Consider the following 16318-nt stretch of genomic DNA (forward strand, 5'->3'; position numbering starts at 1 on the left):
AACACTCTTTGGTGCTATATACAACACATTCTCCATCACTCTGAAGAACGATTTTACCATGCAAAGAATCGTTTAAGTAAGCAAATGGTTCTTTTAGTGTTCTTGGTTCTATATAGAACCATTGTCTTTGCTAAAGCTTTACATTTCCAAGCTTGAAACGATTGAACCATTTCACCATGGAAGGAGCTCTTCAAGGACGAAATGGTTCGATGTAGAAAAGCAGATGGAGCATTATAGTGAATTAATCCAGCCCCATTTAAAAATAAAAGCTATACGAATTGTTAAAGCACATTTGTCCAGGGCTCCCGACTGTTGTTGGCCAGATCATCTGGAGGTCGTGAGTTTGATCCCTGCTGAAGCTACAGCTGGGAGCCCAAAACAGCAGAATTAACCTTGCTCCATCTGAGTGGGTAGGATGACCCCCGGTCTCCTTCCATCACCTAGTGCAGGTGCCTGTTGGCTGATGTAATGGAATAGGTGATTAGTGTCCTCCTACGAGCGTGTTCAGCTGTTCACAGGTCTCGGAGAAAGCCTGTGCTAGCTTTCGCCAAACTAGTGCTAGTGGTGTTGTGTGACTGGGGAGGTCCTAACTAGTGGGTGGAATTGGATACGAGTAAATTGGGGAGAAAATTGGAAAAATAAAAAAAGCATGCATATAATTTTTGTGTAGTTATGTAGGTCCCCCCCCTGCGATGGACTGGCGACCTGTCCAGGGTGTATCCTGCCTTCCGCCCAATGACCGCTGGGATGGGCTCCAGCATCCCCCCCGACCCTGAGGGAGAAGCTGCTCAGAAAATGTGTGTGTGTGTGTGTGTGTGTGTGTGTGTGTGTGTGTGTGTGTGTAGGCCCCCTAGCAAATGGAATTGAATATGCATGTACTGCTATATGTATATTTTTTGATCTGCATCTGATATTGTGCACTATATCTGGCTTTATGGACTGGCTTTTGTGTGTTTTATATCTTTTTTTTATCATTTTGTAATTATAATTCTTTTTTATTAACAACTGGAGCATAACTACAGCCCAGATGTGAGAACCATTTTTCTATCTGTGAATGACCAACCCAGCTGTTTTAGGCCCATTTCCATAACGTGCGTATTTATCATCAACATCCTGAGCTTTGAAGTCCACCGCTCAAATCAAGTAGAACAGCTTGTTTCATCAAGTTTTGGAGGGCGTGTTGTTTGGATTCCCAGGAGAGGGGGGGGCCATTTCTTGGATCTGGGCCTAAATGCAGAGGAAAAAGGTGTCAAATGGCACATCATCCCGCCCGCCACTAGACTAGAGCGGGAGAAAACTGGAACTTGTTCTTCAGCTCAGAGTAATCTGGAGCCCGCGCAGAAGGGTCACTGCAGCTGCCTGGTCCATTCAGCCATGCTCATAAAGTTTATCTGCGCCGTGGTCACTAGAGGACTGTTCATCTTGATCTCGCTCATTGGCGTGTGGAGGGTGACGAGGGTGAAAGAAAATAACCTCTACTGGTTTCTGACCATCCTCTATCTGCCCCTTGTATTCGAAATGATTCTAACGCTGAGGAGGAGAAAAGGGAAGGACTACAAGTGGTGAGTAAATCTCTTTGTGTGGTGAGGTGCACTTGTTTTTTGAGGACTGTTTGGATGTAGAATCACACGAAACCCATGCTGTGATTTAGTAAATAACATATTAACACTGTTTAATATACATATAGTGTTCATTTGCACAACTCATGATAGACTTTGTAAGTGCACTATGTGCCAATAAGCTTTGTGATGGACTTTAATTACATTACAGTTATGGTGACCATAATTCAGGTTTGTGGATTGCTGTAAGTATTGTAAGTGAGTATAATTGAATGGTTATGGATGGTATTGTAAGTGAGTATAATTGAATGGTTATGGTGTAAATTAAATCATTTGCAATGTGGTTTATGTGAAAAGGTTCACTGTAGAGAAACGTACCAACTCATGAGAACCAAGTGCTGGCATAGCCATATTTATAGCTTTATTTACTATTCAAAACAACCAGTGAAACGTCAAGAACTTTATATATAACACTAATAATGGCAAACTTTTACCATATGTAACCTCATATCTCTAAGAGCACTAGAACCTGGAATGGAAGTTAATGTAAAAAGACTGTATTCTAAGTCATTTTTGGCCCATCATGAAATTTTTCACCCAGTGTAAAGGATAGATGGCATTTTTAAATAATGTAATATATTCAGTGGCAGCCTTAGTCACAATTTCTATTACTGTGAATAGCTGAGCCGGTAAAAGATGACCAGATTTCCAAAAGGCATAAAGTTGAAGATGACACATTGAGTAAGATTGTCTATTTTATATTGTTTGAGGTGGGGGAACGTGAGGGGCGTGGCAAAACCTTCAGTTTTGCACCTGTTGAGGTAGCCTATTGTAGATTTTGAGGTGTGTTTAGGATCATTATCCTGTTGTAGAAGCCATCCTCATTTCATCCTCAGCTTTTTCACAGACAATGTGCTGTTCACTTCTAGAATCTGCTGGTATTTGAATCCATTCTTCCCACTGCCAGTGAAATGTTTAACATGCCACTGGCTGGAGCACAAGCCCAAAGCATGGTCTGATCTTTACAGTTAGTGGCGTTTCCTTTCATGAAGTTCTGCACCCTTATTTGCTTATTGTGGTGAAAAGGTTCTATATTAACTTCATCGGTCCACATGACTGGTTTCCAACATGCATCAGGCTTGTTTAGATGAGCCACTGCAAACTTTTGATGCTGTGTTTTGTGTTGAGGGCTCAAGAAAGGTTTTTTCTAATGACTCTTCCATGAAGGTCATATTTGCGCAAGTGTCGCTGCACATTAGAGCAGTGCAACATGCACAGAAATCCCATGAGCAGTTCTCTGGGAATGTTTTCTTGACCTCTGCTGTTCCCCTTAACTGCCATGTCTTATTTATCTTACACACTGAGGAAATTGTTTTTGCTGTCTTCTAATAACCTTCCCTGCTATGCTGGCGTCAGTTATTTTAGTTTTCAGAGTGCTAGGCAGCTGCTTAGAGGAACCCATGGCTGCTAATTGTTGGGAGATGTTTTGGGGAGTGAGAGTATCTGTAAAGCTTTGAAAACTTGCATCACCTGGCCTTTCCTACCAATGACTGTGACCACCCATAGCCCTAACAAGCTAATTAAGGTCTGAGACACATTGTCGCATAGTGCTCCTTTTCCCATTTCACACAATAATACAGCAATCAAGCTTGAAATGTTGAAAAGAATAAGCCTCATTTACCAACTGTTCTTAAGACATCATTTATTTTTAAAACCCACTTACGTATTCTGACGTTCACTAATGTTTTCCAAATTAGGATTAGCTCTTAGGTAAGAACAGAATCTACACGCACAAGAGCACCAAGGTGTGAACAATTCTGCAGCGTAAGAACACACCATGAATCGGACTTTTGCTATGGATCTTTCTCAAGAACACATTTAAGAACAAACGTATTATACATAACAAGATATTGGAGAATCAGGAATGAGACCCAGTGTTTGTTCCACTACCTGAGGTGATTTACCACCCATATAGTACTGGCTCTGTGGTGGTCCTGTGGGAGTCCTGACCCCGAAGAATAGGATTGAAGGAGGCTAACATAGAATGTAGAATATATATATATATATATAAAATTGACTTTTATTGTAAGTGGAGCTGATAAAATGAACAAGGAGTATGATATATATATATATACACACACACACACACACACACACACACACACACACACACACACACACTGTAGGCCATTTGACATTCTCATCTCTTGTCACTATCACAATTCTGCAATTCTGAGCGTGAGTGTCTCTATAATTATGCACTTCACATCCATTTCATGTCAAAAATCTATAACGCAAAAAAAAATTGTGAAAATTTCCTTTGAGTTTTACAACAAATCAAATAACTACAGCATCATGCTGCTCGAAATGCTGTTTTGGGTTGAATAAACTAATGAAAGGGGATGCCTTGGTGGAGGAAAATGAACCTTTCTGTGACTTGGTCCCCTGCAGGTTCTCTCCGTCAATTTTCCTCTTCCTTCTCAGTATTATTCCCACCATTTGGATCCTTGAGCTGCATCATCAGCAGAACAAATCGAGTAGTGCCAAGGTACCACACAACACAGAAAAAGCAGCCGTAATGCACAAATATATAATATTATATAATATAAGTTATGTCATGTGACATATTGTGTTTCCATTGCTTAGCCTTTGATTCTGACCTTTTGCCTTTGGCCTGATTTCAGTGTGGTAAACTTGATTCTCCTGAGAGCATCAAAAATATTTTTAATAGCATGAGGAACACGACCAATGGAACTGAAGCTTATAAGGTACACTGTTTCTTTCATTCTTTTGTTTTCTGCCTTTATGTACATTTTCCACAACCCAGTCTAGACAGAAAGTCTTTGCACTCACTCCTGTAACTCTGAGGGTCTTTTATAAAAGCCACAGCAACAATGTTTATTTATACTTCTCTTCCTTAAAGTCTGCAGACGTGGTTTACTTGTTAAATGAAAATTTCAGTCCCCCACCCTTCAATAAAAACACTGGCCTCAGACTCACACAGGCTTTCTTATTCTTACTTGTGGACTACTGTTCTCATGTGCCATGCTGCCAACTTCTGCTGGTTTTCCCTTAGGGCCCACTTTTAGCTACGAATTAATAGAGGCCTTGAGGGGATGTTTTGCTAATGCAATTCAGACCTCAGCCCTGTTTCCAATGCTGCGGTCCAGCCATCAATAAACAAGCTCTTTTTTTTGGTATAGCATCTTAAATGGACGTATAGATAGTAAACTCTTAGAAAAAAGGCACTAAACTGCCTCTGATTGATTGAAGAAGGTGTTGTTATGGTTCTAAGTTAGAACCCTTTGCCAAGATTCTGCCCAAATCATTTTTTTCCAGTGTGTAATGATCCTTCTCGTCCATCTGCAGTTCTTTAAGGACTCAGCAAAGTTCTTGTCATCCGTATGCGCCAACGACTGGATCCTGGCTTTGCACCAGATCCTGCTCATCCTGCTGATCGTGGGGAAGTGGCTGATGCCCATTGGAGAGGGGGTCACCCGGGACCAACTTTCCCAGCTGTTGCTCATCTTCGTGGGCACAGCTGCCGACATCCTGGAGTTCACAAGCGAGACGCTGTCCGATGTGAAGTGAGTTCCATGCTGTTGTTTTTTCGTTTTCTCCACATGCTGTCAAAGACAGGGGCTGGGTATTGTTATTTGTTTGTTGTATCGATACCCAAAGCATCATTTGATACAGGTACCTGAACATCACTTGTACCTTCTTGTTAATTGCAATCTGAAAGTGGGTCTGGTTTAACCAGAACTGTGTGTGACAAGCTAGAAGTGGGTGCATTTACCGACCTCAATGGATTACTAATCAACAAACACTGACGTTAATAATATGCTTAAGAATGTAATGTAGACAGCCAATCAGGAGCTAGATTTTGGAATAACCAGACCTAAGCTGCAAAATGTTTATTCAAATGGAAATGGTGGTGCGTTGAACATTCTGTTGTATTGCCTAAGCATTGCAACTACGGGAGCTGATAAGGCCATTCTTGGCATTCTTTTCAAATAATTTCCAAATCCTGATTAAATGGGTTTAAATACATGTTTAATTCCTCAAAGGACGTCTTTTAACCTCTTTCATTTTTGCGTGCTGCGGCTGCGGCATGTTAGAATCCATTGTGTGCACTGCCTCTTTAACATGGCACAGTTTATACATTAAGAGACCCTTATTAGTCCCACAACGGGGAAATTCCACCTCCGCATTTAACCCATCCGTGAAGTGAAACACCACATACACACTAGTGAGCACATACACACTAGGGGGCAGTGAGCACACTACCCGGAGCGGTGGGCAGCCCAATCCGCAGTGCCCGGGGAGCAGTTGGGGGTTAGGCGTCTTGCTCAAGGACACCTCAGTCATGTGCTGTCGGCTCTGGGGATCGAACCAGCGACCTTCCGGTGACGAGGCTGGTTCCCTGACCTCCAGCCCATGACATGCTCCTGATTGGGTAACATCTCTGACTCACCCATCAAACAACGGCCAGTTGCACACCGTTTTGATGAAACCTAGAAACCGTACAATGTTTTGTACAGTAGACTGATTGCTGTGGTACTGAAATTTTATGTTTAATGAGAGAATGTTTTGACACTCAGCAAGAGGGAAAATGGGCCGGAATTCGAATGAACCTTATTCCAAGAGGAAAAGACCTAAAGACCTAAGTAGCTATTTTCATGGCGAAACCACACATAGTTCTAAAGTGTGTGACTGAAGTAAAATGCCTGGGGACTCAACCTCAAGTTCAACTTATAGTCCTCTGGAATGTGAACGCATCCAAAAAGCTCCACATGTGGTAAACAAAGCGGTGTTCTGGTTTCATTCATTTCCATATCTAGCTACCTACTCAATAAAGGTAATATTATTGGATGTTTCACATGTTTATGAAAATTTCAGTCAGTGGGCTCAGTTTAAAATGTCTGTGAGAATTCTGCATGTTAATATAAAGTAGCGTAATGACTGAGACTCGGCTAACTAGCCTGTTTACATCAGCCATTCTTTGCACAAGTATTTAGATTTAAATGTATCTAATGCAAATGTTTACACTGAGCATTTTTGATAGTCTAGATCAGAGGTTCCCAAACATTTGCAACTCACTGCCCACACTGATCAGCTTCAGTGGCCCACATGAAGATTTAACCAGCCCGACCTCATAAAACGTTAACAGATGCAGCACAATCACTGCAGCCTGAGGATTTTCTCTTGAAAAAACATTTAGCCAGACTAATCTATGAGCTGGATCTTAATAATATTCTGTTTTTGTGAAAAAAAAGTATCACAATAACATTTGGTTAAATTTCTATATATTGCTATTAAAGTGAAATAAAATTCACTGACAAATTGGCTGGGTTAGGAGGCGGGGTGCAAGCACGAGTGTCTTTACGTGGAATATCCACAGTATCCATGGAGAAACATAAAAAACACGGTAGCACAGGGAACTCAGATGAATATAAACCAACGACGACAACAATGAAACTCTAAGGCTAGACTCATACAACAAAACAGCAGAGGAAACATAGACGGGGTCCATGAACACAAACATCAACACAGAACATCCAACAATGCTGTCTGGGGAACAAAGGGGTATATATATATATATATATATATATATATATATAATAGCACAGAAGGCAAGGAATACCTGAGACTAATGAGAGGGCGGGGCTAGATGTACACAAAAGCGCAGGACACAGAGAAAAAAAGAAAACAAAGCCTGAAACAGTGAAAGACGAGGACAGAGCAAGACAGGATGTCACATTTAAAGAGTCAGATCTTGTTGTATTGTCCAGTTGTTGAAATGCTACTACTACTGAGGTCCATCGTCGTAATGCCTAGGCTGAACAGAGGCCGAGATGACGTGCCATTTTTGTGCCCTGGTGAAGGCCTGAGAAGAGCGCAACACGTTGGTACATTTTTATACACATTGCCATGTTTCAATAAAGGCTTTTTATACTTCTCTACAGATGGTGTGTCCGGGAATTTCTTTGTTCTGGGATTTATTTTGCACATGCTTTGTAGACGCTGATGGATTTTTTGGTTTTTGCCACTCCCAGCATAGAATTGTTATTTTGAGAGACCTTGATTTATTTGCAACAATCAGTCAAAAGTGCTATTGTTGACAACACGCGGAATTTCTGTTCTTTCAGTTAAGGTCAGGACCCTTTGATGTAAGGTAAAGTTTATCTTCTAAGAAAAAAACAGTCAAGCTTTCAGCACTTGAATTATGTTTAATGCTAGAGATTAAAAAATGTATTTGTTGATTATAAAAATCCTTGAAAGAATAAGCCATGTTAAGGTGTCCTTAAGGCATTTTAGGATGCCTTTCTTACCCAAACAAAGAATCTAGGCCTCCCAAGTAAAATCTGCCTGTTTCCACCCATGATGTAACTGATGATGTAACTTGGTCAGTACTATAGAGGTATTGAATTTCAATACCCAGCCCTAGTCATACACTGTTCAAAATAAAGGGTTCTTTGGACCCTTGCCATGAAAGAACCGCTCTTTCCTAAAAACTTTCAGAAGAGCCAAGAATCAATTCGAAACTTTTATTTAAAAGAGTGTTTAAGCTAATCAGTGCTGTCTGTAGTATTACCTGATGATGCTTAATCCCTTTATAGTCGCTACTGGCCTTTTATTCAGTAGCTACTATAAATGATTCAGTTACCACTATAAAATTAATATGTAAGTTATGTAGTTATATGAGTGAGTATAGGTCTACATTCTTGATTAAAAGTGGATAAAACACATTTGATGGTTAGACATAATACTTGAGACATAACACATTTTCACACATACACACACACACACACACACACACACACACATTTTCTATGTGTGTGAAATGGGGGGGGTGCTGGAGCCTATCCTAGCTGTCACTGGGTGAAAGGCAGGATACACCCTGGACAGGTCGCCAGTCCATCGCAGGGCAGACACATTTTCATAATACTGTACACAATATAAATCACAGCATTTCTTTTTTCTGGGTTTTGATAAGTTGGAACAGACAAAAAAAGGACTGGTCCGACACTAAATCCAGTGAAACAAGTCCAACTGTGCTCTTTTTATTATGAAACGTTAAGTTAGTGATGATAGCCATGTATTTTGATGTCATTCATCTCAACAATAAACATTGTAATGTGTTGGATTGTCCACCCCTAGATAGACATCAGCACAGAGGCTTATGACGCTCTTTCTAGCATTCATTTACATGAATTTTCCACTTTTCATATGGTTGTGTTATAACACTTGTTATAACGTGGACGTTTTATATGAAGCTATTTATGCATATGATTACGTATCGCTGATGTTTCTGCTATGCTCTGTTCACTCCTGTAGAAGGGAAGCCAATGCTGAGTGACACTTGTACCATAATAGGAGTCTTATTTCATAACCTAAAACATGAAAAAAAACAACTTAATTCAGATGTCATTCAGCACTGGCTTCCCTTCCATGAAGCCGTATTCAAAATCAATCAGCAAAATGAGCCTTCAAGCTAATGGTCTTTCGTTATCCCTCAGATCTGCCTTGGCTCCACCGTTTCTTTTGCCATTTTCCCATGTTTCATTTCCACCATGCTTCTACATTAAATTGAAGATATTTCCAGTGTAACCATTAACATGCTGTTTCCAATTTGTATTTTCACATTACCAGAGATAATAGCCCTCAGTTGGTGTACATTATTCTAGCTGTGTGGACGTGGAGTATGCTACAGTTCCCCTTTCATCTCTCAGGTATGTATACCATTAAGTATTGCTCTTAAGGTATGGCTGTCTTATGCTGATATTGTATGTGCACCTGACCATTACACTATGTGAGCTTGTTGGACATCCCATTCCAAAACAAAAAAACAATGGGGAATAAATATGATCTTCATGACTTTAAAGGCCTCCACTCAATCAACATTCCAATTCATCCCAAAGGTGTTCAGTGAGGTTGAGGTCAGGGCTGTGTGCAGTTCATCCACACCAAACTGTTCATAACTATAAAATAAACCGTTTTTAAGGACTTGGCTTTGCACACAGACATGCAGTAACAGGAAAGGGCCTTCCCCAAACTGTTCCTACAAAGTTGGAAGCATATAATTGTCTAAAATATCTTTGTATACTGTGACATTTACATTACCCTTCACTGGAACTCAGGGGCCCAAACCCTGCAAAACAGCCTCAGATCCTTATCCCTCCTCCACCAAACTTTACTGTTGGCACTATGCATGTAAGTAGTATGTAAGTAGTATGTAAGTAGTCTTCTTCTAGCATCTGCCAAAGCCGGATTTGTCCATCAGAGTGCCAGATAGTGAAGCATGATTCATCCTTCCAGAGAATGTGTTTGCAGTGTTGACCTGTGCCAACATGCTGGTGGTTCTGGTGTTGTTGTTGCTCCTAGAGGCAGTTTAGGACTCTGTAGTGAGTGAGAACAGAGCATAGGTCATTTTTGTGCAGTGGTTTGCATGGCTTACTGCTTTGGGTTTGCTTAGTTAGTGTTGCTGCTACACTTCTATTTACCAAATGTAGCACTTACAATTGACTGGAGCAGGTCTAGCAGGCTTATGGCAAAGGTGGCATCCTATGACAGTGACATTTGACATATTTAATGTCACTGAGCTCTTCATTACGACCCATTCTACTTCCAGTAGTTGTCTACAGAGATTCCCTGTGTCCTATGTGCTTCATTTTATACACCTTTTAGCAACGCTTTAGCAAAGCTCATTAATTAGGAAGGGTGTACTTCTTGCTGTACAGTGTAGGTTCCTGCACTTCAAATGCTATTACTTTTAATTGAATTCCTTTTCACAATAGCCATGCAATTTCCACCTGCAATGCATTTTTCCTTCAATAAAGGTTTGTCTTCACAGAGAGACCCTATAGTGTTCTAATTCATCTGATAGCAGAGCTACAGAAAAAATATTTAATTTGATTATAACAAACTAAAATCCAAGTCGATTTTCATTCGGACAGAGTGGCCTACAGAAAGAGGCTAAAGGTCTTTCAGAACCAGAGGTGTCAGACTGGGTTTCTTCTGGGCCACAGCTCTGCAGAGATTAATGTTATCCCTCTTTTACCAAGCCGAGTTCAACACATGAAGGCCTTCCTACTTAGCAGACGATTTGAATCAGGGGTCTGTATGTTAAGGTATGCAGCGCTGTGTACTTCCAGGACGGGAGTCTGAGATATGCATGATATACTGTAGGCTGGATCTGGAGGGCACAGTTTGGTGACTCCCCTGCTTTAAAACACCAGACTTGACCACTTTGTAGAACTCTTTGAATGCAACCGAGAAAGGCGTCCTTCGTTTCTAAGAAACTTCAAGGACTCAAGGACTTCAAGCTTGTGCATCCTGTGGCCTCAGCTGCAGCCTTGATTGAGACCTTGACATCTTGTGCTGGAGAGCAGCCTTCCAAGACCGGATCTCCATATGGAAGTGAAATGAAAATGTTCTGAATGAAAAACCTCAGTGCACTTAGCAAGTAGTGAATAATTTTGCTCAGAAGGTTGACAGGCATGTTTACTCCTCAGTCATCTGCGTGTCTTTTGGAGTTGAGGAAGATGTTGTTAGGCATTCTGAATGAAGGGATTTAATCACCTGCAATTTCTTTAACTGACATCCTGTGGTCAGTGTGTAGCGCACTGCTTAGGGACCTTGTGGAATGGAATGCAGTTTGCGTGTAATGCTCATATCTCAACACTGATGTCAACATCCGGGCTATCTCTTTACTGTCTGTGGTAATTTGAGGAAATTAGACTGATTCTTCACTCCGAATGAATCAGCTGGTCATATACTTTACGAACGACATTACATAACCTCACCTTGTGAAAACTAATCCAGTTCCAGTTGTGCCCACTTTCACTGTTTGCACTTTTGTTGGCTTTAGATTTCTTTAACTACTTTCTCCTTTCTCTGCCCGCAGTGGTTAATTCGAAAGCTGGTGATGAGTGTGAGAGCCAACCCGACACTTTGCTCAACAGACACAGTACAGACTTTTGGGCTGTGGTGGAGACCCTCTTCATTCAGGACGGCCCATTCCTTTTGGTTCGCTTGACGGTCATGATCCATTTTAACATCATCCACCAAATGCTGGTCTTCTTTACCATCAAGAACTTGCTGGTGGTGACGCTGAATGTCTACCGGATGTGGGTCATTTTTCATGACTACAGATCAATCTGAGTGTCCAAAATGCAGCTTCAAGGCCTTTGATCAAACTTTTTAGCTATTAAATGGGACCACCTTGGCTATGTGACCTAGCAGTGGCTTTGGTTGAAGGCTTGTTGCTGTATCACTACTGGTGGACTCATCTGGATGATGTTACATTCTTGAATAGTTTACAGACCCTTATTATGCATGACAGTGGTAATTAATTGGAAAGTAGAAAGAATTGATTGCATAGCTGCACTGCAAAATGAGATGTATTAAACTAATTTGATTCAAATATGTACATCATGTCCACACTAATTAAAAGGTTTATATATACATATTACTGTATTTTTCATTTCATAATGCCTCAAATGTTTTCAGACAAGTCTGGACTGCGGGTAGTTTAGCACCTGGACTCTTTTAATATGGAGCAATGCTGCTGTAATGCATGCAGAATGTAGATTAGCATTGTGTTGCTGAAATAATCAAGGCCTTTCCTGAAAAAGACTTCGTCTGGATAGCAGCATATGTTGAAATTTTGATTTGTGGGACCACGTTTCCACTTCCACTTCCCCTCAATCCATTTTAAATGAGCTCTGGCCCAGAGAAGGTGGCAGCATTGCTGGATCCTGTTTATGTACAGCTTCTTCTTTGTGTTTTAGAGTTTAACAGCGTTTGTGGATGCAGTGATGAACTGTGTTCACAGTCAGTGGTTTTCAGAAGTGTTTCTGAGCCCATGCAGTGATTTCCACTACAGAATCATGTCTGTTTTTAATGCAGTGCTGCCTGAGGGCCCAAAGATCACGGCCAGCAGATCCTGATTTTTGGCCTTGTCCCTTGGATACAGACGTTTCTCCAGATTCCCTGAATCTTTTAATGATATTATGCACCGTTATTTGCCCACACAGTCTTTTGCAGAGTGGTGAACCCCTCCTAATCTTTAACCTCTAATCTTCTCAGCCTCTCTGGGATGCTTTTTTATACCTAATCATTTTATTGACCTGTTGCCATTAAACCACCAGGTGGGTTTTTTATCAGTACAAAAGTTTGCCAGCCCTTTGTTAGTAACTTTTTTGGAATGTGTTGTTTGGCATCAAACTCAAAATAGGCAAATATATTTAAAAAAAAAACAAAAAAAATTAAATGGCCAGTTTCAACATTTGAAATATTTTTCAATGAAATATAGGGTTTAAATGATTTGCACATTTGCATTTGGTTTTTATTTACATTTTGCACAGCGTCCCAAATGGAAAAGGCGTTGTACTTGATGGCTGTTTTCACTAGTACTTTCATAGCTAGGTGAAAGTTACTAACTGCAGTGTAAAGAAATTACTTTCTTGACTTAAAAACTTTAGTTACTGGGCTCCCTTAACATCTGAATTAACTGAACTTTACTGAATAAGAATATATGATTTATTATTATATTTATTTTAATTATTATTATTATTATTATTATTATTAAATTACTTTTCCAGAGTATAACCTACCATTGTCCACCCCATTCGTCATTGGTCAATTTCTAACCACAAAACTACTGGCCAGATATTATGATATCTGACATGCGTCATGTTCATAATATCAGGCTAAAAATCCCTTGCCTTGTTGGTATTATGGTATTAAGTGGGTACCTTCTAAAGCTAAAGTGCCACAGAGATTTGTGTCTACCCTCATCTAACACTCTGAAAGGAGTTCATGAAAGCCTTGCTAATTTGCTGATGAGCTGAATCAGGTGCGTTTAATGAGGCAGCGTGCTGAAGTCTACAGTGTTTTGGCCCACAAGGACTGGAGCCTGACACACGTGCTGTAGCCCATCTTCAACAATCAGTTTCTGACTACAGAACCACTCTTGGGTCGGCAATTCTGGGTGGCCTCATCCTAGCAGTGGAATTGCTGTGTGTAAAAAAGGCAGCAGAACCAAATACGTACCAGCAATACACACAGTACTATACCACTACCCTGTTAGTGTCACTGCTTTGTTCAGAATGATCCATTGCCTGGTCAGCGGTCATCCTGTTGTGGTCTTGTTTCTACTGTTGGACTGTGGACATCATTTAGGCCTGAAGCTGTTCCTTTGGATGACTTAATAAAGTATGACATAGAGGGGAAGTTAACAAAATACTGACACTCTTAGTTGCCCTTTTCCTTCTGTTTTGTGTTTGTCAGTAATCATTACATCAAAAATGTTTCAAAAATGTTTTTTTATCTGCACATATTTGAATCAAGTTTAACTCAACGTATGACTTTGTTCAGTGTGCCAGAGATGAAAACATCTCAAGGCAAGTCCTTGCAAGCTTATACAGACATTCTACAGGAAATTTTACTGCTATCAATATATGATCCAGGAGGAAAGGCTTTGCTTATGGTAGTTCAAAAAGGAAGTTATTAAAAATAACATATTTTTAACATATTACAGTTAATTTAAACAGACTGCAGTTACTGCTTCAGCAGAAATAAACGCCTTTTTCATTTTTTATAGCCTGATATCTTTAGTGTGAGAACAATGTTGTTTTATGCTTGCATGACTGGTAAACCTGTCCGTTTGGGAAACGTTCAGGTGGTTTTTCCTTGAATTTTATTTCATGCCATTACTTGCCACTTGCTGAACAACTTCCCCTCAGGCTGTGAGAGACAGAGGAGTTTATGCAATCCTTAAAGTAGACCAAGCCATGCCTCCCTTCTCCTCCAACCAGAAATGTATGTGTCTGAATGTGTGCGTGTAGTAATAAGCTTAAGATCAACAAGCTGTGTTTGATTACTGACATCCCCAAACAAAGGCCAGTTGATTAGCTGGGAAAATGGGTTCTAAAGGCTGTTTCCCTTTGGACACCTGCAGGAAGGCCCGGAGTCGTTTGGCAGCTGGGCACAGGGCTGTGAGGGTGAAATCAAGGTCCTGTGTGTATTGGCCCAAACAGGCCGAGGCACAGAGCTCAGTCAATAAACAAAGGCACGTCTTGCTTGCTGCTTTCCTCTAATGACTCAGTGTTGTGATTATCTCCAAAGAGCTGGAATGTAAGTCTAAACAGATAAAGTCACATTAAAGTCTATCTGAATAAAGAGAAGGTCTAGACATCTAAATCTATTCTGGCCTTTATTTCCTTGCAATTAGCTGAGAGGAAGTCATGCATCATTGCACGAGGTCTGCTTCAGCTTCCTTAAATTGTGCATTTTGTTCAAATTTTTAATATTTTCTGATAAGCGCTGAGGCATATATCCGAAAAGCAGGATTCCAAGGCATCAGTTGCATCCTTTTTCTTGGAACTGCCAAGCGAAATGTTTTGAATACTGTCAGGCAAAAGGATTAGACCCCTGGGAAAGGCCAATAAATTAAAAAAGTCTGTTATGAAATATAAGCTGTCATTAAGGCACAATTAATAAACAAATCTTTTAAAACACTGTTTTCTCCAAAATATGTGTTCATTTAATACCATAGGCGCACTAACGTTTCTTTAACACTGCTGGATGAGAACATGTAATCAGGGGCGGTCTTCGCATGAGCAGGGTCCCATCAAAATACAAGAGAGATCATCTGAATGTGTTTATGTTAAATAACTTATTTATATAAAATTTTACATTTGCATTTTAAATACAGCTGTTATTTAGGACTGTAGTGATTATTTTCCATAACATCAGCAATGATCTGCTACAGACTGCTAGCATATTAGGGTGGCAGCTTGCTAAAGTTGACACCCCGCTGCCTGTATGCCAGTGCTGGTCCAATCTCGGACCACCCAGAATATCATCGTGTCCAACTAGTTTTACCCTCCTCACACAGAATTTAAATGCTTTTATTTTGGAAGATAAACTTCACAGACAAATATTACAAACAACTGAGAGAAAAAAACAATGGCTAGACCCACTTAAAATGATTTTGTTGAACTCTGTGCTAAATTAAATTAATTCACTAAACTAATTTAAAAAAGATAATAATGAAAGAAAGAAATGAAGGAAAAATAATTAAGCTGGACCATGAGTGGACAACAAGCAATGAAACGTGGCACAGAGACCAGTGGGCTACCTGGAAAACAGAGCATACCTTTGTGGCACCTTTGCCGACAGTGGCCTGCTGTGCTCTTGCTTTGGAGACGAGGTTCTTCTGTGTGATTTTTGGTGTAAGTGGATGTCAGCAGAGAAACAGAGGCAAGGAAGCAAAGTCTTTGTTTTTTGCTGGTAGAGAAATTTTCACCCACTGACTGACTGACTGATGAGCTTTGCTGAAAAGCACAAGGAGTGCAGCTTGCCCGTCTTGTAAGCAGCAGAGCAGGGGCAGCTGCAGAGAGGTAAGCTAAGGTTCAATAATAATAAGGGCCCCTTATTAGTCCCACAACAGGTAAATTTCACCTCTGCATTTAACCCACCCATGAAGTGAAACACCACATACACGGGCACAGTTAGCACACCTGCCCGGAGCGGTGGGCAGCCCAATCCACAGCCCGGGGAGCAGTTGGCGGTTAGGCGTCTTGCTCAAGGACACCTCAGCCATGTGCTGTCGACTCTGGGGATCGAACTGGCGACCTTCTGGTCGTGAGGCTGGTTCCTGACCTCCAGACCACGACTGCAGCATACGCAATGCTACGTGGCATGAAAGTCCAACGCCTTACCCTGTTGGCACTGAGGAGCAGCAAGAGGCT

The 16318-nt window shown here is 40.8% G+C and overlaps 1 protein-coding gene across 1 annotated transcript; it reads left to right on the top strand.

The window, feature by feature from the left end:
- The first annotated feature begins 1303 nt into the window (after positions 1–1303).
- On the top strand, positions 1304–12030 carry tmem26b (transmembrane protein 26b). The gene is made up of 6 exons (XM_017714516.2): positions 1304–1562; positions 4011–4107; positions 4244–4327; positions 4929–5146; positions 9213–9292; positions 11467–12030. The coding sequence occupies exons 1-6, from the start codon at positions 1375–1377 to the stop codon at positions 11721–11723; spliced, it is 924 nt and encodes a 307-aa protein (XP_017570005.1). The 5' UTR covers positions 1304–1374; the 3' UTR covers positions 11724–12030.
- Positions 12031–16318: the final 4288 nt, after the last annotated feature.

This window comes from Pygocentrus nattereri, chromosome 13 (assembly GCF_015220715.1).
Source record: "Pygocentrus nattereri isolate fPygNat1 chromosome 13, fPygNat1.pri, whole genome shotgun sequence".
Taxonomy (NCBI): domain Eukaryota; kingdom Metazoa; phylum Chordata; class Actinopteri; order Characiformes; family Serrasalmidae; genus Pygocentrus; species Pygocentrus nattereri.

Excerpts from the sequence above, each read along its gene's own strand:
- tmem26b (XM_017714516.2), top strand. The coding sequence starts at position 1,375 with ATGCTCATAAAGTTTATCTGCGCCGTGGTCACTAGAGGACTGTTCATC. Across the intron at positions 4,328-4,928 it reads ATGGAACTGAAGCTTATAAG|TTCTTTAAGGACTCAGCAAA; the intron begins GTACACTGTTTC and ends GTCCATCTGCAG. Across the intron at positions 9,293-11,466 it reads GTTCCCCTTTCATCTCTCAG|TGGTTAATTCGAAAGCTGGT; the intron begins GTATGTATACCA and ends CTCTGCCCGCAG.